The sequence below is a fragment of the Haemaphysalis longicornis genome, unplaced genomic scaffold, assembly GCF_048455015.1.
Source record: "Haemaphysalis longicornis isolate Haplotype H1 unplaced genomic scaffold, Haemaphysalis longicornis Haplotype H1 scaffold_4, whole genome shotgun sequence".
Classification (NCBI taxonomy): Eukaryota; Metazoa; Arthropoda; class Arachnida; order Ixodida; family Ixodidae; genus Haemaphysalis; species Haemaphysalis longicornis.
In genome coordinates this window covers 174,220,220-174,242,570 of record NW_027526361.1, presented here as the reverse complement: position 1 = coordinate 174,242,570, position 22,351 = coordinate 174,220,220, and the positions used below count along the sequence as shown (strand labels likewise).

The 22,351-nt window shown below is 44.5% G+C and overlaps 1 protein-coding gene across 1 annotated transcript in view; it reads left to right on the top strand.

Annotated features, from left to right (window-relative positions):
* LOC144179514 (uncharacterized) overlaps positions 1–22,351 on the top strand; it is a 191,207-nt gene that overhangs the window by 151,535 nt on the left and 17,321 nt on the right. Inside the window, exons 5-6 of the mRNA XM_077707894.1 lie at positions 556–772; positions 11,629–11,762. Coding sequence (XP_077564020.1) covers positions 556–772; positions 11,629–11,762 — 351 coding nt within the window. The remainder of the gene's footprint in view (positions 1–555; positions 773–11,628; positions 11,763–22,351) is intronic.

The window sequence follows — 22,351 nt, the reverse complement described above, 5'->3', positions numbered from 1 at the left end:
AATTTAGGCCCCCGTCCCTTATTGCGCTTTCCTTTGACCTAATAAAAATAATAGGCGTCGTGCCCTGATTCTTTGTTTTTACCTCGTGGTTTTATCTCACGCCAGGGTATAATATGCCGTCCGACGGCGCTCCTGTTCGGCACTGCAGCCATGGCTAGGAGTGCCGTCCGAATACTTTCGAATACTTAGGACCAGGCTGGCGCTGAGTCATTGTGGTGCGGAGTTGGAGTCTGCTTTATGTTACTAAGGGCGCTGGTCCGATTCCTGCTCTTGTTTTGTGTATTTTTTATCATCTTTAGATGCAATTACAGTTTTTATGGCTCAGGTTAGTCTTTGGTGCGTTAGGTAATGTTCCGCTAGGTTGTGGTATGTTACGGTAGGGAAACCGAAGTGGCGCCAGACGCGGCATTATTTTTACAATGCGCCGGTAGAAATCGGTTTGGTGAAGGGCTAGCGTACAGCCACCACCCTAGACAGCGCCGATTTTTGCACTCTGAAATTGCTAGTCAGGAGAAAGGAAATCTGCCGGCAGACTTGACAGTCTTTGTTTTTCAGGTGCCAACAGGCATCGACGAGTCGGTGCAGAGCGGCCACCTGGAAGGCGACGAGGGCCTGTGGCAGGTCTTCTCACGCGTCACGTTCGTGGCACAGCCCAGCCACTTCTGGCACGGTAGCATGGAAGTCCGCTGCGCCTCCCACGCGGCGCTGCCTTACTACGTGAGCAGTGAGGAGGTCACCGTGCGCGACTATGGCCGCACGGTTGACGTGTCCGGTAAGTGGCTTCTTGGCGCTTCAAGTCCTACCCTCTATATCTGCGGCGTTTTTATAGGCGAAGGCTCCAGATGTCTCATCAAACGGGCAAAGTTACCGTCGTCGTTGCCTTCATGGTCCTCGTGGGCCAGTGGAGTAGCCAGTAATACTTTCAGGGGAGGTATTATACCCCGCAAGTAAAAGAGATTTTTGGCGGCGAAACAATGCATTATTTTGGTTTTCTTATGTTAATCTCGTTTTTTATATTGAAATTTATAGATGAAGTTGGTATGTATTAAGCACGGGCAGAAAAAAAGCGGAAAGGAGGGAGGATTGCGCCATTGAGAAAATTTCGGGGGGTGTTTTAACACCGAGACAACTGCTTTCGCTGCGTCCCTTTCGTAGGAGTAAACACGCAAGAACAAAAACGGTCACCGCTGTAAAGGGAAAACAAATAAATGAAAACACGTCTTCTGTCGTGCTGTATTTGAACTCACGTGCTTACAGCCCGACCCAACTTCTTCACCTCTGCACTAACTCGGCATAATCCCAGAGGGGGAACACGCATTAGTCTAATGTGCGTCGCGTGAGAGGTGAATACCCGCCGTGGTGGCGCAGTGGCTAAGGCGTTGCGCTGCTGAGCACGAGGTCGCGGGTTCGATTCCCGGCCGCGGTGGCCGCTTTTCTGATGGAGGCGAAAAGCAAAAACGCCCGTGTGTACGAGATTTCGGCGCACGTTAAAGATCCCCAGGTGGTCTCAATTAATCCGGAGCCCTCCACTACGGCGCGCCTCATTGCCTGCGTTGGGTCGGCGCGTTAAAACCCACAATCAATCAATCAGTGAGAGGTGAATACGAGCGCGAGTGAACAGAACAGGCGCGTGTAGAGGATAACCCTGACTGCAAGGAAGCTGTCGTGTGGATTGCGGGCAGTGTTTTGATGGAGTAAAAAAAACTAAGTAACGAAAGCAAGCAAAGCGACGGAATACAATGTGACACTGAAGAAACCTTTCATAATCGCTACAGGCTGCCGGCTTCACAGCACGTAAGTAGTCTTCAGCTGCCGAAGAAATTTTTGGTGCACAATTGTTTTGAGCATTTCGCCATGTCGTCCTTCCTACCACACAACTTGCTAGGGCACGCCGTAGTGCGGAGAAAATTTTGTTTCCTCATCGAATATTAGAAGCGAAAAAATGATCAATTCACGTAGGTTCAGTTCATTTATGGCTTATTAAGTAGTTGCAGAATTATTAAAGACAAATTCTGGCCCCGCGCCTTAGAGGAGGATGGAATAGGTCAATGCTCGGTACTGCTATAGACGTGAGCCCGAAAATCACGAGTTCTCGGTAACTGCCCTTAACAGGCTACAAGCTTGAAATAAACGTTAAATGGAATGACTAGTAGAAGGTTAAAAGTTTTCTCGACAGTTGCACAAAGGGACTGCAGGAGTGCAGCCGAGATTTCCCCTTTTAGAGCGACATCAAACTGGCCTCGGAAAAGTTACAGAAAAAGAAGTGGTGTAGATAAGGATGGACGTAGGCGAACTGTGTACTTCGCTACGGCAAATGCATTAGCGTTTGCAGCAAGCAGGGAAGTACCATAAGCAGAAATCACTAGATCACGAAAAAAAACTTTATATTGGAGCGCAACGCACCCCGGAAAGTGACAGGGAATATTCATTAAAAATATCGAGTGTCCATTATACGACGATGTCCTAAGTTCAGGAAGTATGTGTACAGGGAAGAGCGAAGAGGGATACAGGTTCGCAGCTTTATCGGCATCTTCAACACACATTTTGGCAAATTATGTTTTAACGAAGTGCAGGCCTTAATGAAAAAAGGCTAGCGCATGGTTCAGATTACTTGCAGTTTTTAAAAGACGCAATAACCTGTCTGGCTATTTCTGGCAACGAGTTAAAAAGGCTGCATTCACCGTGTGTTATAAACTGCGTTATCCGGAAAGAGCATCAAACAGGGAGGAAAGCCAGAACCGTGAGGAAGTTGGTCAGCTGGTGCAAGCAAGTTGGCGTTTCCCAGCTTTCAAATGGCAGTTCCCCGCAATGTAGCGGCAGGCTTTGGGAATGCCCATGAATGTTTACAACAAAGATACAATGAATTGACTGTAGCGCTGCCAGTCCTAAAAGAATATAAGAAATATTTTATAGGGTGAGCAGTTTAATCCATTTCGCACGATTAATCCCGTGAATTGATGACAGTTTGGCGTCGCCTCTTCAGATTCATTCTATTTAATGAAGCAAAGATTAACCAAGGCGCTGAATCACAACATCAATGATTACAACTATCGTAGTCTTCGTATAATTGAGGAGTCAGCGTGTAAGCGAAAAGTATGCGGCGATTCTGTGAATTCCCCACTCAAGAGAAAGCATTCACCCTCTGCTCCCCTTCAATTTCAGTCCTTCATAACCAGCAGCGTTTTCTGAGTAGACAAATTGAACTGGTCTCGGCTTATATTTTGCTCATTTTGGTCCGTAATTGAAGATTTGTTTGGTTTGATTGTCTCTTTGGTTTTTCACCCTGTGATTTGCAAGCACCGTTTCAAACCCTTTAAACGGCGTAGCTTCCCCAAATATGCAATTTTTCTGAAGATACAAGGCGTGAGACAGTTGGAATTCTTTCGAGATAATTCTGTAGCATTTTATTTTACATCGCATTTTCAACATGTTAATTTTGTGGGACAGTTTATGAGACATCTTCGTTTTGTTTGGCCCATTTGTGATTGTAATTATTTTTTACACTTGATTTTTTACCTTCTTCCACCAATAATGTGCACTTAGCCCACTGTAACATGTATAGCATCTGTAAACGTCGCCAATTACACGTCTTTCTGCGGATACAAGGTGTTCTACCGTTGGGTTGGCACGCGATATCTAGAAATGCTAGCTCGCTGGGCAACAACATTTTGTTGCCGACAACATTAAAATGTGTTGGGGAACTTTTGACATCATGATGGCATTCAAGGTAAATATTGTAGTAAGGAAAGCTGCTGGCTGGAGTGATATATGCGAGAGTTTACTCTGGGGCACAGGGGCGCGAGATAAATTCGTCAAATAACTTAGTTTCAGTGGTTTACTAGGCTTGCGTGCGCGCAAACTTATTCGAGAACAGACGTCAGTTGAAGTCGTGCGAGCACGCAGCTTTTTAGACCAAGACTTCAGGACCAAAAAGCAGTGAAAGTAACGTCATCTGGACGGCGTTACTGCCACTCGACGTACCCAGAGGGTATAAAGGCTCCCCACTGCTGCTCATACCCGATGGTGACGTTTAAATTCACAAATTCAGTCTTGCGGGCAACCCTGCAAGTGCAGTCACGGGCACTACGAATGGCGAAGGATCAGAAGCTTTTAAAATAGGGGCAGCTCCAATGAGACCACGGGGGCTTCCAGTTCTTATTACCAATTCTTCCGAGTTCGACGTCGTTACTGAGCCATTAGAGTGCGAACAGTTCCGGTGAAACATCAGAAGAGGATTTAGAAGAATGACAGACAAACCCTGATTGATAGGTGCGCTATATCCGGGGGTGGCAACGAGGGGGTATAAGTTTAACAAAAACAACCGAACATTCTACGTACTAGTTTAAAGTAGACCGCAGGAATTTCCATGCTCTGACGTGCCCGGTAAGAGAAGATCTCGCAGGGTCTATAGAACGTTGCTCACAACACCATTTTTCGTGACGTAAAGCGGGCAAAAAAAAAAACACGCGAAAACAGCTAGAAAAATAAACTCCGCCGGCTGTTTGCCCCGAAAGAGGGGAAGGGATCACGGATGTTTCCGGCGCTTTGTGGGTCCCACCTTCCGCTGCGGATCATTTGGCCGGGTCTCTGATCCGCGTTGCGTTGATCGCTCTGAGTACCGGATGCCATTGACGGCACCCGTGGGGATTAGGCGGCCCTAGGCGGGGCACGGCGTCCGACGCACCGAGAGGGGATTCCGGTGTCACCACTAGACGCAACGCTGGGCAGTGAGCTTTGAACGATGTGGTGGACATTGGCTATGCGAAGCAGACATCGAAGTAAAAAGCACATGGTGCTTGTCTTTGTATTTCCTTCCCGGCCCTTTCTATTCCGTCAGTGTGCGCGTCTTTGTTGGGGATATATCGTGTGATCAGACAACCACCGCCAATACAGTCATCGCATACGATTTAAAAGTGCGTCTAACTGCCGAACTGGTAGGAATCAACAAATTTACCACTTTGTACAGTGCATAACACAATTTGATTACCTGCACGTCTTGTGTTCGCGCATTTATTTACCGATTTCTTTTATGCGTAGTGAGTAGAGGAATTATCGAGTTTTATTTACAGATATGCCCCTCACTACCCAGAAAGAAAGAATAGCATAGAATGAAAACTGCGTGTAACCTGAATGAGTTTCCCATCGTCATATCCTATTGAGCGCGTACGTTACCTAACAGATGCCTGTTTGACAATCCCGGATTTAAAACGCAATGAAAGACGTTCTTGATGCGGAACGGCCGAGGAATACCGTCGGAAAGCAGCAGTCGTTCCTGCTTTTCGGCTTGTCGTCCACCTATACATACTAAATGAACAAATGCAGACGGTCGCTTGCGCTGAAGCGCATCACAGACCCAGCTGGCGCACTGTTGACATGTTTATGTCAGTTAGATTGGTTGTTGTTTTAATACTGGTTTATCATAACACCAAACTTACTAAAACACAAAGCACTATATCACAGGGCATTGTTGGGATCGCGGGTGCGTTTCCCTGTTTCAAGATAGCACCATCCCTTCGGTTCATGGCAATCAGCTCACTAGGCAAATCAAGGCATTCCACATTAGCAAAAGGTGTGATTTGCGCATTATTGACCCGTCTATAGCACTGGGCGAGAGCACATTTTAACACGAAAGAGTTTTATTCCCGGATACCCCAAGATTTCAGTGACGCCATATACGTCACCGAAGTGACGCCACTAAAAAGAATCAAGTGGCCTGTAAAGGGTGCGCGCCTGCACACAGGGTCTTCTTAAGGGGAAGCAACCCTTAGTATAAAGGGTACGTTATACTTAGGGTTGTTCGTTTTCTGGTTTTATATTTTAACACGAAAGTGTTCTACGCCGGAATACACCAAGATTTCACTGACGTCATATCCGTCACGAAAATCACGTCTATACCCCTTTGCCGAAGTGACCCGCCAGCAGGACGTCGCTCGCCAAGCACACCCGCAAGACAGCCGCCTACCCGCAAATCTTTCTCAGCTGCAAATTTCGCTGCACATTTCACTTTCGCGTTTTACCGATTCCTATGACAGAGGGATCAGCCACAATTTTTTTGGATTTGGATCAGTCAGTTTGAGATATGTATAATCTGCTGTGCGTCATGGTATGTGGGCACGTGGGTTTCGGTTGTAGTGCTTATGTGGTGTTGCGGTTTCGATTAAATTGTGAGTACAGCGTCGTCCTGTCAGTTCTTCGCCTAGTGTCTGTGTATTTATGCTTTGTTCGAAGATGTCTAACTCGTATCTACTTGCGCAAAGGTCGAGTCTTCCGCAGTTGCATTGTGTAGTCAGAGGACTACCACGGGAAGATGACATAGCTGTGTACTTTCCCACCTCCGCAAGGCAGGAAGCTCTGTGTGCTTCGCGCACAGCTTGGCTCGGCGCTGTAATGTTTGGCCTGTAAATGCATCGCCTTACCTTCAACCAAGTTTCGCCTAACTTGTCATGTCGCCACGTAGCAATAGCCTCGTAAGATACTACGGTATCTACAAGAGTCGACTAATTGATTGATTGTGGGTTTAGCTTGCCGAAGCTACGCCTAGGCTGCGAGACGTGTCGGACTAGAATGCTTCCGGAATAATTTTGACCAGCTGGGTAAACCACCCCTGCCGGAATCTAACCAGCGTTCATCATGCTCAGGAGCACAACACCATAGCCACAGAGTTACCGCGACGGGTACAGGAGTGAACAGACTACAAAACCGCGGTTCTTGAGTGCTTTGAAGTAATACGCAATATTTCGGTGAACGTGGAAGTGATTTAACAAGACATTTCACCGAAGAAGCCCTGAGAAGACAATGGCTCTAATGGACTGTAAATAGAATATTTCAAGTAACGTTTTACGGAGACATACTACCACTTCAACCTATACGGATAACGCTATGGGTCGCTATGGGTGTCACGGCTTTTGTTATTGGCGAGTGAACCCACAGGCCCCATATTTCAATTATGGCCTCCTGTAATACAAAACGGTTGTTCACGCAAGGACCGATGCTGTATGTGTATTCCTAATACATTTATATATCACTGTGGATACTTCAATAAAGTTTATGGCTGTTACATACCATATTATTTGTTGTTGATTGTTTGCAGGGTTTAACGCGCCGGCGCAACGCAGGCGATGAGGAACGCGTAGCGGAGGGCTCCCGATTAATTTTGACCACCTAGGGATCTTTAGCGTCGTGCGCTGAAGTCTCGTACACACGGGCATTTTTGCTTTTCGTCTCTATCAGAAAAGCGGCCGCCCAGGCCGGGAATCAAGCCCGTCACCTCGTGCCAGCAGCACAACGCCTTAGCCACTGAGCCACCGCGGCGGGTGATATTATTAGTTATGATCAGTTAAATTTTCTTTGGTTCCGTATAATATAGTTCGAGTTGAAGACAGCACACGTCGCGTCTTTTTATGTCTGGCTGGAATATAATGGTTCGAATCTAAACAGGCACCTTCAATCGTTGCTCCATGATCACGCATGCCTTGTCCCAATTACGCTAAAAAACTGTAATCTATGAACTTGTTTCTAAACTGCGCGTAGCTTTCAGGGGAAATATCAAGTTTATTCACTCATTTTATTTATTTCCGCCAATGGGGCTGTTATGGAAGGACAGCATGAATTTTTTCGGCGTGGGTCAGCTCTGTAAATGTCTTAATTTCTTTCCCATTAGCCATAAGTGCTCCCATCAATGGGTCGGTTGGACGTTCTCTACGTCGACCTAGGTTTAAAATGCCTGTAATGGGGGCGACAATATTTGATTTACAAAACTGTCCGAGTTTCACACGCGTTTCAAATTTATTCATTCGCTGGTCTGTTACTATAAACATAGGTCCTGCTGCGTTAATTTCAACAGGCGGCCATCAATTCCGCGACACGCCAAACCGTCATAGGGCTCAGGGAATGGTCTTTTCACTTCTTTGCAATTGGTGACCATATTTTAAAACAGCGTTCTGAAAGTGATGACGATATTATCAAAAACACAACCGGCAGGTTTTTATCGCCTGGTGGTCGAAAGGAAAGTTCCTCGTAATTACCCTAAGCCAGGCAATATGAAAAGATGTAGCTCTGCTACGGTGCTCAAAATCTCCCACAGAATAGAGATGGCGACAATGTCGGAGCTAGACAAGCTGTTCGCATCTTCTGCCCGCATCAAAATGAGATCTTGGGTGCCTCGGTGGGGGTAACCAAAGCAATTAGGTTGCTTTGAAGCCTTAATTGATTCTGTACGCAACACTATTCCCTCTGCTCTTTGAAGAAGCCTTTCTGCCCTGGGACGGCACGGGGAATACAAGCTGCGGTCTAATCGATAATCGATGACAATCTACAATCATCGCTTCTGCAAACTTTGCTTGATCGACCAGCAGCTTAGTTGTCTGGCGAAAGGAACGATCTAGCTAAACAAGCTGTTCTTGAAGCTAATTCGCTGTTTAATCCCTTAGTGAGGTCCAACTACGCATACATCAGTAGAGTGGCATATACCCTAAGGCGTTTGGAAGAGTATTGCGGCAGGCAGCAGTAATCGTTGAAAGGCTCAATTCTTGTGCTTTCGACAGCATAATTTGCATTCTAAAGGCGACGTAATATTTGAAATATCAAGAAACGGACGCGTTAATAACACAATAGCTGGGTTTGTGGTCCGCTGCAACGTATGGTTTATAGCCCTATTTCTGTATCTTTCCTTCTGCTGTAGGTTCTTTTGAGATATGCCCCTTGTACCTGCTTCCTGCACCCTCCTGTAAACGTGACCGCATTTTGGGTAGTGCTTTGTATTAAAAGATGTCACACGGGTTCATTGATCTGCGTTTCCAACGTTTGTCTTCTTCCTTAAGCTTTAAGCCTCTACGTTTTATGAACGCGTTGCGAACAAAATATCGCTTAGGTGTACCCAGAGTTCATATCAAATCAGAGCGCGAGGAGGTAGAAGCTGAACAAAAAAATTTGTTTTCGTTTTCCACTTGAGTGAAAAGATAAGGCATTTCAGGGTTCATTTCAACTTTCACGCAGCGTGCTGGGAGATTGCCGTCGGTTTACTGGTATAAAATCGCCGTTATACTCGCTGCCGCCCTATCGCCTTCGGCACGCATACTGCCTGTTTTCTTCTCTTAGTTTGTCTCAATGGTTAGTGCTGAGCTGACCGCAAGATCGCCTCGCGCAGCTGGCTGCGTCGCAGACATGCCGACGTGTTTATTAGGGACGAAGCCCCTTAGGGGCTGAGGCTGCTGGCGTCTTCTGTCGTCGTCGTCGTCATTGTAGTCGTCGTAATCGTCGTCGTAATCGTCGTTTCATGTACTCCCGGTACTAAAACACTCGTTTACGCCTTGCGATAGAACGTACGTACGACTACTAAAAAACACCGGGACACTCGTTTACGAGTCGCACTGGAGCGCTTCGAAACGCGTATTAAAAAATCACTGGGACATTTGTTTAAGCTTTGCGCTAGAGCGCTTCATATTTAAAAGGCAAGAGACCCTTGCAGCAAAGCTGCATTATACCTCTACCCCCAACGGTTTCATCTCCATTGGGAGAAATGCCAAGGCGCCAAGAATATACTTATACACTGCATGCCACGCCCATTTCCAAGTTTCACGTTAGTGGAGATGGCCCGGGAATTTTTTATTTACTATTATCATACCTACAGGAGAAGAAAGTGCATATTACCATACTAGAAGAAAGTGTATGACACTTGCATGTTACCGGTACTCACCTACGGGGCAGAAACGTGGAGGGCTCACTGATAAGGTTCAACTTAAATTGAGGACGACTCAGCGAGCAATGGAACGGAAGATGATAGGTGAAACATTAGGGGACAAGAGAGCGGAGTGGTTTTGATAACAAACGCGTGTTAAGGAGAGATTAGTAGAAATTAAGAAGCAGAAATGCGTGTGTGCAGGCCATATAATGCGAAGGCAAGGTAACAGTTGGTCATTAGGAGTAGCAGAGTGGATCCATAGAGAAGGCAAGCGTGGCAGTTGGCAGGAGAAGGTGAAACGGGCAGATGAGATAAAGAAGTTGGGTGTGATAAAGTGGTCGCAGTTGGCACAGGAATGGTATAATTGGAGATCTATGGGAGAGGCCTTTGCCCTGCAGTGGGCGCAGATAGACTGATCATGACGATGATGATGACCATACCTATATTCGCCATAAGGCATCGTTGCAAAGGGTGTGATACATTATTAAGAACGCATTAATAATCTGAAGAACGACATAATAATAAAGAAGAAGAAATGCGATGTTTGTGTGGTCACAGTAGCGTACAGTTTGCAGGGCAAACAGCGAATAACAGCGGCACACTCAATGAAAACAGGTACAAGTCATGTTGGCCTTCTACGCAACCTGTAGGAGGGCGCTGCGGAAAACATTTCATAAGGGGCGGAAAGCACAGTGTCGGGAAAGGAATTTTTATCCTTAAAACTTTTCTAGAAAAACACTCTTGCAGTGCGGATGCGCGACATGAATATTCACTAGTTTTCTGGCTGTGATCCTTTCGACTTCTGTATACGCCGTGGCTGAAGGTACTGATGTCGATCCGTTGCTACTTCCTCTCATACAGCTTAGTTTAAGAGTGAAGACACAGAAAAGGTGTTCCGGAGTTTGAGTGCCCCGTAAGACAGAGCATTCTAAATCTGTACAGGAGGGCTTTGAATTGCCTCGAATTCATTTGTAATAGTTTCAATCTTTGGGTCCAATACCAACTCAAGAATTGAGTGTACGCGCGCAGTAGCGTCATTTCTGGAGGCTCGGAATGTTCCAACCTAACAATAATAAGTGACGCCCAAAAACAGGTAGCACTTGAAGATTTTTCTCCTACGATAGGGCACGGATAAAAGCTGGCTGACAGTTTGGAGATAGGTTGGGCACGAGGGTGGAAACGTGATGCGGCATTTGCAACGGCGCCGTCAAGAGGTATATGACAAATAATGCGTAGCTGCCCTCGGATTTGTTTTCGTGCAGTTGAGCTATTTAACGGGCATTTTCGCAAAAAACCAATAATCATACCTAATTTATTTAAACATAATTGTCAACGTTAGTAACATATTTTCTTGAATCTCAATATTTCTGTCGCGCAAGCACGAGCAGTTATGAATCGTTAGAAACCATTATTTTTTTCTTCCGGAGCTGAACGGGAACGGGGAACTTTTATTTTTGTAACGAAGCAAAGATCGCATGGAAAAACATTTCATTCCTACACCCTCGTAATGCCGTGCAACTGAATGGAATGAACGTATTTCATTTTGGTGCAGGCTTAACGAAACCTTCCATTCGGACATTTTGTCGTCACCTCAGTGACTTTCTTTCCTGCCTCGCACCAAAAATCGTGAATACGCCAGACACTACGATTTAGCTGACAGTGACGTTTAAATATCACCTACGTGATGCTGACTATGACAGGGAACGACGCCGTTGGTATCACGCCCTTCCCCTTCAACTTGACCGCCCTTCCATTCCTTTCAAGCTTCACTCAAGAACTCGTTCAATTGAAGATTAACGCGATGCAATCAATCAATCAATCAATCAATCAATCAATCAATCAATCAATCAATCAATCAATCAATCAATCAATCAATCAATCAATCAATCAATCAATCAATCAATCAATCAATCAATCAATCAATCAACTAATTCTTCCCACGGACGCAGGTCCCCAGATGGACGGCCCACGGCTGGAAGGCAGCAAGAAGCGGTACAGCCTAGGTAGCCTGGTCGATCTCAGCTGCATTACAGACGAAGGAACGCCCACCCATGGCCTGAAGTGGCTCATCAACGACCGAGAGGTGTGTGTGCGCGTGCGGCAGTGCACGGTCTTTGTCTGGACAAAATTTTTTGCCCTTGGTTCGTCTTCCCTTCGGAGATATTCTCATGTAAAGCATGTGTTTAGTTGTAAGCACAGTGCCAAACTAAAAGACAAAACGTGCCAAATTAAGACCCAGATGCTCCCACCATTCCGCTAGCCACGTATTGACATGTCCATGCAGTAAACCTTAGTTTGCTTTAAACCAAAGTTCTGTACCTTTAGTGTCAGTTGGCATTTCTCCGACGCATAACGTAATGAAACTCTGCCGTAGTTCTTTCTGGTCTGAATTGTAAACAAAACTGTAAAAGATTGACAGTTTTCTAAAATTTTAGGCTAGAGTAGAAAAAGATCATTCAGAAACAAGATGCAGGTTATTCTTAAATAAAACAATAAAACACAAATTATTTATGACCTATTATTACTATTAAAACTACTAAGCTGCTTTTAACGCCTTGGTCTCGTTTTTCGCTGAACCCTGGCATCACTAGGGTCGTTTCAGTTATTCTATGGAACTTTTTTTGTCGTATGGATAAATTGCATTTTTTAATATTTGCTTCTACTGCGGCTGTTGTTAAAACCGAACGTGTTTCGTTCGGAAACAGTGAAATTGTTTCGACTCGTAGAAAAGGTGATACCTGCGGACTTCTGGTGACCGACAAGCCGGAATGAAAACACGTGAATTCCCATAACAAAAAAAATCCACCCGAAAATACCTTCAGTTTCTTACTTCGTGTCCTCATTAATGTTAAATGGTGAAGCGCCACTTGAAACAAATCTATTGCTCTAAATCAATTACAGCTTGTAACACACCGTAAAACAAAATATTTGCAGCAGCGTACCCTCGCGGAGCAAGAGAGCAAGAGAGGGACTGTAATATAGGCGTGCAGAACAGTTTTGCGTATAAAATACGGAAGATACGTGTGTTTAAAATCAAACGTGAAAATTTATAAAGCCTTTGTCGGTTGATAGTTGATACTAACCTTTTGCGGTTTTGGCAAATAATTAGATCGACATGAATTTAAATTTCGACAAAGGCTGTTTCCCGCGCAACTGAGAAGAACAGAAGATTAAAATTAGGTAGGTGTTTAAAACAATTTTATAGAATTTTGCGACAGCTGATAGTGTCTGGAAGTCCTAATAATAAAGCATAACTGCACTGCAGTTCCATGGCGAACCTGTGTATGCTTTCTTTTTTGAATACTGTAAACTGTCCCTGCGCCGTCGAGGGGTGAGCTGATGTAACAACACTATAGCCAAATGTACACGTTCGGTTACAATGCCGGAACTTGTCAACGTTTCAACTAGTGCATAAGCGAGACACAGGCATGCGGATAATGGGTGAAACAGAAGAAATCGAAGTGTTCAATTATCTTCTCCGAACTCGCTTCTATGGCCGCCAATTATTATCCATGAGAAACATATTCGTTGACAGTAGGCAATAAATGTTGTTCTTTGAAACTTAATCGAATGCCGCAAATTGTTGGAATCAATCTACCGCGTCCTTGTATTTCCTTATAGCAAACATGCTGGTCACTTTGGATGAAAAATTTCGTGGTTTTTGGCTGGATGGACTGCTACACAAATGGTATCTTTAAAACGCGTTTGAGCTTTTCTGCCAACACGCTCCATATGTTTTTCTGTCTTAATCTAAGTTTGAGAAATTTAATGGCAGCCAATTTGCCGCTTCCTAACCCATGCAGAGCGAACCACTTCGAAACAAACCTGCGGATATTTTAAACCGTTTTCCAGCGTAAATTGGCAATTGGCAAGGACCGGCGCAAAGCTCCCATTTTCTTGTTCTGTGTTTCAATAGCGGTTACGACTACTGCAGATTGCAATAACGCCACCCAAGACTGGGAGGTTGCAAGTTATCACTTTTGCCTATGCCTCCACTCCGTTGTCAAATTTAACACGGTACACAGCGGGCACGGCACAAAATGGAGGAGCGTTGCGCTGGTTTTCGCTGTCTTGCACGCGCAATCATGCGCATGGCAATTTACTTCACAGTTCGATATCTCTAAGTACGGATACGCTAGAAGAATTCTGCCAAATGAAACTGCGTAGAAACAGGATGACGTCCAACTTTTTAATACAAACATGCAGCCGCTAAAAATGTAATTATTCAATTTTAGTTAATTAAGCCACCGACATAAATCAATCAAATTTGTGCCCTCAGGGCGCATAGCCTCACTGTTGAGGTGGTATTCACGTAAATCTGAGGGCCTAACTAAAAAAAACTCGATTGGTCGCCCTGAATGCATATTCGACTGTTCAAAGAGGGGGCAAACTCTTAATTTCAGTAACGAACAACCAGAAAGATCTCGCGTGACTCTCAAGAATTTCTGAATAGTTCTGCGAAAATAGTAGTTAAACAAATTTAGTGCGTAGCAAATGCAACTAATCGTATTCCGATAAGCAAGTACAATATAACTGCAACAATTCATGTAGGAAACCTTATTAAAAAGCATCATATTCTTTTTTATCTATTGCCTCTGCCGTATGAGCGATCAGCGTTTTGGCAGACATAAGATTTCCACTCTTTGGGAGCGCTTCCTGGTTGTTCCCGTCTTTTCGAACTTTTTGGACCTTCCGGAGAGTGAAGTTATTTATTTATTGAGGGCTAGTGTCGCATAAAGCGGTTTTTCCGTGCTCTGTTCCACTATTGCCTCTGCACGAATGCAGCGTGGTGCCGGCCCCCCCACAACAACCGCCGCGCCTGATGTGAACCAGGCGTTCATGTTAACGCGGGCGCCATCCGTTCCCTCCGAAAGAGTGATGAGGCATGGCGTGGCAGCCGGGCTTCCCTTATCTCTGGCATTCGCTGGGAAAGCCGGCGGTTGTCTGGAAGCGCTCATTGGCGAGGGGGAAACAGAATGGCCGCTTGGTTAACGGTATTAGAATGTCCCCTGAGTTGGTGCTTGCGACCATGCGTTGACAAGAACAACAATGGTGCATCCCGTTCCTTCCTTGTTTGTCCTTGCGTGATCGCCGTCCTACATTTCTTTGTTTGGTGTTGAGGTGATTATTCTTGTCCCATTTTGACAACTTTATTAATGCTGCTCAGAAAGGGCGGGTGTTCCTCGGGTCCCGAATCTCTGCATCGGTGTTCCTTCTACTATCATGGCGCCGCACGACGCCACACTACGCATTTTTACCTCTATACTTCGTTTTGTCTTTTTTTCGTTTTTTCTTTATTTTTCTTCCCAAAATTGTCGCTCCCCCAGCCCTGCACTATGTTTGGTTTGCAAAATGGCGTATCTGTCACCCGGGCGAATTTTTCAATCTGTTTCAGTCATGACTTTATTGTCCGGCGTCTTCTCTATTGCAAGCCTTCTTTGAACATGCCTTGATAAGGCAACTTTTTTTCATTCCTACGGTCAGGCCGTCTCTCTCTCTCTCTCTGCGTGCATGCGTGCATGCGTGTGCGTGCGCGTTTGCGAGTTTGCTTTGCACGTTTGCGTTTGCGTCTGCGTTTCCGCGTGTGCGTGTGCGTGCGTGCGTGCGTGCGTGCTTGCGTTCGTGTGGGCGTTCGTGTGTGCGTGCGTGCTTGTGTGTGTGTGTATGTTTGCGTGTGCATGCGCATTAGCGTGCGGGTGTGTGTGCGTGCGAGCGCGCATGCGTTTGCGTGCGTGTGAGTACGTGTGCATGCCTGCTTGCATTTGTGAGAGTGCATGCGTGCGTGCGTGGGTGTGCGTGCGTGCGTGCATGCATGTGTGCTTGGGCGCGTGCATGTGTCTGCGCGTGTGCGTGCGTGTGTGCGTGCGTGTGTGTGCGTGCTTGCGTTCGTGTTAGTGTGTGTGTGTGTGTGTGTTTGTGTGTGGGCGTGCGTGCGTGCCTGTGTGCGTGAGTGTTAGTGTGTGTGTGTGTGAGAGAGAGATACATGAGCACAATTGACAGGCGTTACCCGGTGCTTTTAAAAATAAAATACAGTCTAGAATAAAGGCATTCTTCCGGGCTATACTGCAAGCCTAACGCAACAGACACAATATTGGAACCAGTGCTAAGGTGACAAAACAAAGCGTAGAACATTGGTGGGGTGCGGTACGCTGATAGCAGTGTGCTTGAACCTTCCATGTAAACACGTTCGCTATACGATATGGATCAATACGTTCTCAGGAGAGCTCGCTCGAAGGCCGCAAACGTAGCTCTAGCCATGCCACCATACAGCCCTTCATCCATGGATTTTTTTTACCCGCCTTGGGCTTTTTCACGAGAAACTTATGATCTTTTGCAATCTATAAGCACCAGAAAGTATTTTCATATCTTTAGTGGCACACCAGATTTTGGGAGCTTATATAGGTTGACTTGATTATGAAGTTTAACGCGCTGGCGCTACACAGGTGATAAGGCGCGCCGTAGTAAAGGGCTCTGGATTAAGTTTCACAAACTGGGTATCTCTAACTTGCGGCGAAATCTCGAACACACATTCCGCTTATAAAGATACATTTACACGTCCTTTGTACATGCTCGCGGTGAAATTCAGAAAAGTCGTGTCTCAGGAGTCTATACGGATGTCAAAAAGCACGCTTCAAATTACCTGTCCAGACCTCGTGCTGTGGCATTACGGATGAACCCAGTAAAATAAGCATAATTACGTTAGCGGAAAATTGGTATCACTTCTTTTGTTTCATCAAACTTTTCTAAGTAATATAGTCAGTTACGCATGAAAAAATAGTCAGTTACGCATGAAAATAACTGTCATAGTTTCTCGTCCAGGTAAAATTTCTAAAACGATTTTTTATGCGCATCAGTGCCAGCGAATTTCGCAAAGGAGGTTAATTAACTAACTCTGAATGCGTTTGAAGTAACAACGATGTTCAGAGATGACTTTTGCGCCATCTGCTCGTTCTTAAAGTCTCTCAACGGAAAAATTCCTTTAAAAAAATTCTGCTTGGAAACTTTTGTATTACCACTTTTTAGGCAGCAAAATGGATCTTATGCGAAGAGAATTCCTAGTGAACAAAGATAATAATTTTTTTTAAAAAACTCGTTTAATCGTTATTATCTTTCTTTGTTACTCTAATTTCCTACCGTTCCGCTATTTATATGTAAAAACTGGTATGACTAAATATTAGTGCGAAGAACTAGCTCAGTTGAATGAATGTGCAAATGAATGAATGAATGAATGAATGAATGAATGAATGAACGAATGAATGAATGAATGAATGAATGAATGAATGAATGAATGAATGAATGAATGAGTTTGTTTCTGGTGTGTAGTCTCCCTTCTTGTTTCTCGTAGAGTTTGCAGAAACTGTACGGAGGACTATTTGGGAAAAAATGTCCAGAAATTCAGAGTTGTTTTCTAATACGTAGCATTCAAATTCAATCATATCATATGGGTTTATTTTCCACAGGTGAATTCTTATGCCGCATATCAAGACTGTGAGTTCTTTTCAGCCAAATATGGCTATCAGTGGCGAAATACGTTGCGATATTTTGTTCTTTTTAAGTTTTATTTTGTTTTCTTTTTTCTTGTTTTCTTTTTTCTTGAATTTTCTTGTTTAGTCTCCGATTTGGCGGGAGATGTAGAGGACGCATAATTTTTCAATTTGTCGGATCATTTTTGTTAAAATTTGATTTTTCTATTTTTCTCATTTTTTGGTTCTTCAGAATTTTGTCGAACCAGTTATCTCCATTTCCGCTATTATAATCATTAAAGGTGGAGCTTCCGCCAAGTCTGTATTTTTGTGGAAATGGAAAGCGGTAGACAGCTTTTCTCCTTTTTCATTAGTGTTTATTTCGTCTTCTGAACGTTGTTTTGCGGAATTCTTAAGCTTATTCTTCGGTTTCAAGGGGCGATGTATAAGCTGAATATCTTTCATTTTGCCAGAACCTGTTTCTTAAAATGTCATTTTTCTATTTTTCTTCTTTCTTGATTTTTTTAAATTCTGCCCTACCAATTATCTCCAGTTACGCTAGTACAAGGATTATAGGTAGAACTTCCGCGAAATCTACATTTTTATAAAAATACAGGTCGTTACACGATTTTGCTCTTTTTTGGAATTTGTTATTTTTATTTCAAACAATATTTTGCAGGCTTTTTTGTTTATTTTTAGGTTCTTGCGGGAATTAATTAGGCTACATATTTTTAGTTTTGTGACGTCATTTTGGTTAAAATGGTAGTTTTTTGTTTTTTTTTATTTTGGTGTTTTAATATTCTGTCCAATGAATTATCGATTTTTAGGCTAGTACTACAACGAGTAAAGGTGGACCTTTCACCAAATCTGTATTTTTGTGGAAATACAAACCGTTACAGGGGTTTTGGACTCCCTTGCTATTTTGCTTTCGTATTTTCAACGTTCTGTGGATACTTTTTTGCTTATTGTTTGGTTTTTGATGTCGTGATGCACGTGTTTGATGTCGTGAGGCCATTTTTGTCAAAATTGTATTCTTTCTTTTCTTTCTTATTTGTTGTTTTTTTTTCTTCAAAAATCTGTCCTGCCAATTATCTCCATTTGGGCTATTATAACGATTAAATGCAGAACTCCCGCGAAATATGCCTGTTTGTGGATTGGCAGGACGTTACACGGTCCCGACTGGGGGGTCCTCGGCAAAGAATGCTACGCATTAAAAGTCATACAGGGAACTTGACGAGTCCGAAAAGCACGGGAAAACAAATGGGAGGTATTTTCAGTTTATCCTGGCCAAACGTTATTAAACATGGTTGTCCATAAAGAAGAAAAGCCAGAACGCCATCTTTTGACACTCCGCCGCACGTAAGGGTCCCCTGGGTGGGGAAAATTTCACGAGGTGGGGAAAACCCATAACAGCCCTCAAGTCCCGCACCAAGCGGCCTGCACAGATATAATATGAGTTTTTCTGTCTGTGCATTATGTACTTTGAACACACGCATCAACTTGATGAATGTCTTCTCGTGTGTCACATATGGAGAAAAAAGGTGAAGATGCCTGCTTGATTTTGTAGAGATAATGTCCTGTGCCGGCCACATTGAAGCGCAATCTATGCGGATCGGCTTGCTCGTGCTAGCTAAGGTTTCGTGGCATCCTGAAGGTGCCCTAGGGATCAGTTAGGGGAACAGGTGCATCTTGCTGCCTTGCGTCAGTCCAGATAGATATCTGGCCTTCGCATGCGCTCGATGAGGCCAGTATTGCCGCAATATTTCTCGCATGGGCAGAGCTTGAATGCAGAGGTTGGGGGCCGATGAGGCCGCTTTGTGAGCGGCGTCGTTGCCGCCAACTCCGCAGTGTGCAGGAATCCACAGCAGTTCCACGCTGTGCTCCTCCAGTTGTATTAATTTGTTTGTAGCTTCAAACGATTGATTTTCCTGGCCAGCTGTTCTTTTGGTAGGGATCTCAAGCTCTCGAGTGCTGATTTGGTGTCTCTAAAGACAGCTCATTGATTGTCCGGCTGCCTTAGAATATACTGAAAAGCAGCACGCACTCGAGGCAGCTCAGTAAATGTGGACCTGAGGCAAAGATGGGCGCAGATAGTAGTTAGCGACGAATAAATCGAGATCCCTGTAGCCGACGATGTCGCCGTCACTGAGCCATCAGCGTACGTGTGAGTGTGGCCTCTGTAGTTGTCAATATGTTCAAGGCAAAGAAATTTAGAGCCGGGGAGTATATCCGCCTTTTGCTTAAATCCAGGTACACTGGTGACGATTTTCATAGGAGGAAGCAGCCACTGAAGGTGAGGAGAAGAGGCTGAAGGTGGATACTGGGAAGGCAGAGCGTGCTGTACTTCGGAGACCCACGACGCAGCTAGATGGTGCCCAGGTTGCCTTGCCACAAAGCGCGCAGGCGCGTGTGAACTTCTTCCATTGCCTGTAACGCAGTGGGCGGAATCCGTCTGCTGTCTCTCATGGTTGCCACTGCAGAGGTAGTCTTCGGAACACGAAGACATATTCTCAGTATTCGAGCATGCAATCCCTCTAGTACATCAAAGTTTTCTTTGCAGAGAGAGAGAGAGAGAGAGAGAGAGAGAGAGAGGTTTAGAGAGGTTTATATGTTACCCGCAGTTTAAACCATAGCAAGAAAGCCTCGTTTGAAATCGAAACCAAAAAAATAGGATATAACCTTATTCACCACGCTGAACTGGACCCTACGCAAAAGTGTACAAAATTGCGAATTGTTTTTTTTTAGTAGTAAAAACAGTGGCAGTAAAAATGTTTCCTCTAACTCCTACGTTCGTTTTTCATTTCGAAGTTCGAAGCGATCGTCAGTCACTTCATTGCTTTGCAGCACCATGATGCCCTCTCTGAGTCGCCCATCCTTCCGGAAACGTTTGACATTGTGACCAGACCGCAGAAAGATGTGGGCGCTCCGGCTTGAAAAGTTGTTTTTCTTGAGACTGAAACAAACGGCGCGAAGCGTGTCGGCAGTTGTGTTTGTTGGTGGAGCCGTGTCTGCGGTTGCCTCCTGCAAAATGAAAGATCATTGGGAAGAGAAGTTGCCCTGGGCCGCGGGAACTAGACTGGAAGCGAAAGACAAATGAGCGCATTGCCCGAGGATATCAAATTCTGCCCCTTTTGGTGTCCTTGCACTAAGGGCACTTAAAAAAATGTTTGTTTGAAATTGTATCATCGTGACTTTTTCCCAACTCTTATCGTTCGCCCTAATATTATTCTGCTCAGTTTGATACGGTAGTTCGAATTTGCAAAGCTTCATTTATAAAATTGTTATAATTTTAGCGCCGTGTCCCAAATTCAACTTTCATTCTGTTACCAAGCGGAGGTCAATGATAAACTCTGAAGTAAATCTCAATAAAGATCATGCCTTGGAATGCGCAGCCTGCAGGTCGTAGTTGGGTAACAATCTTCGTTGCGTTGTTTTCTTTAGGAATATGGGCGATGCGTTTTTTTGTTTTTTTGGGGGGAAACTTGAAAATCGCAATTTTATGAGGGCTTACTGCGGCATACCTAGGCTAAGATATTTTTATAGCTCACTCCGACCGGGTAGTATTTATTTTGAGGCACTTGAAGCAGACCTTTCTAAAAACATGACGACGCCTGAACGACGTCAAGCGCAAGTTCAACGGTAAATTTGGTTATTTATTTTAATATTATTTCAGGACGCTGTAAATCATAACAGGTATCAGTAAAGAATATTAGCTGCCGGTGTACCAGGCTAGCAATGTATCTACTATCTATTTTTGCGAGTTGTATATTTTTTAGAATGACGTTGAAGGTGATGATGATTATGATGATGATTATGGTAGTGGTGGTGGTGGTGGTGGTAATGGTGGCGATGATGATAATGATGATAGTTTTTGAGATGCGGAGCCCACACCTGAGGTGTAATTTTAGAAAGTGGCTAACCAGTCAGAAACACCTGTCTCGGCTGTCGGAGTTTTATTTACACGAAAGACAACGTAATTTATAAGGATTGGTGACAGGGCGACACTCAGACAATCGAGGTCGCACAACCTCTGCATGATGTTTGGGCAAGTGATGTTACGATAAGTTCCGCTTAGATTTATGTTTAAGGATGACGCTAAAGGAGTATTTCTTGTAGGCTTGGTCACACGGTGACTTCCCCCGACGGCTTCGCAGTTCGTCTGCGATTGTCTCCAAACGTGTGCAGGGAAGCTGACAGAGGAGTCAGCTTTTGGAGTCTCCCACTGAAGCGGAAGAAGCCGTGAAAATAAATTATGTAGGCACTTCTTCATGTAACTGTCAGTAATTACCACTCCGCTTTATGTCCTCCTGTTTTCCACTGAAGTTTGGTTTCCAACGCGAGTCTCATTTCTAGACCATTAAACAATCGGGACTGGCAAGCATTGATGGTTTTCGCGTGACCTTAGAATCGTCACAAATGAAGGGGGATCGGTTTGGCTGTACCAGTTTTACTTTACAAGAAAATACATTAGGGTGCATCATTACTAAAAGACCACATTGAGAACTGAAAAGCAACTCGTGATTTCAAAGGCTACGCAGAAAGAGCAGCTAACGAACGGACTCAAACCTCAATTAGGCGACCAATGAATAAATGATTTATCCGGTTGACGTCAGCTTTTTACGGGTAAGGAACTGAGGTCGACAGGAAAAAAGCACTTCATAATGACCGCTTGAGGAACCGTGCCACAACTACACATAGGCGATACCGACAAGCTGCAGTTAGCGCAGAAGAAGAACAGGAAACAAAAACAATTCAATAAAGTGCGTAAACATCGACGACATCTGTGGCTTTGCACTGAATGTTCCTACAACAGTGCAACAGTGAGCACAGGGAGTCTGTCACGCAATCACGCAACAACTTCGGCATTTTCTTAATGCGTATAGATTTTATCCCATCAATGTGAAAAGAAGTGTGCCAAAGCATGTACGGCTCAGATTTCATTGACAGGCTGTGTGCGCATAGGTTTGAAGAATATGTGTCGGCGTACAACAAGCAATGTGTTTTGTCTGCCCTTTGAAAGTACATGCATTTCTTCACCGGGTCTATGTGGTTTTTAACATGCCCTATTTAACGAAGAATGCGGATGCAATTGGCCCTACGGCGGACGTTTTTATACTAAACAAGAAAATAAAAAACGCCCTTGTGTTGAGATTCCTGTACACAATAGGGATGCATAGCTGGTGGAAATTAATCCTCGAGCCCCTCACTA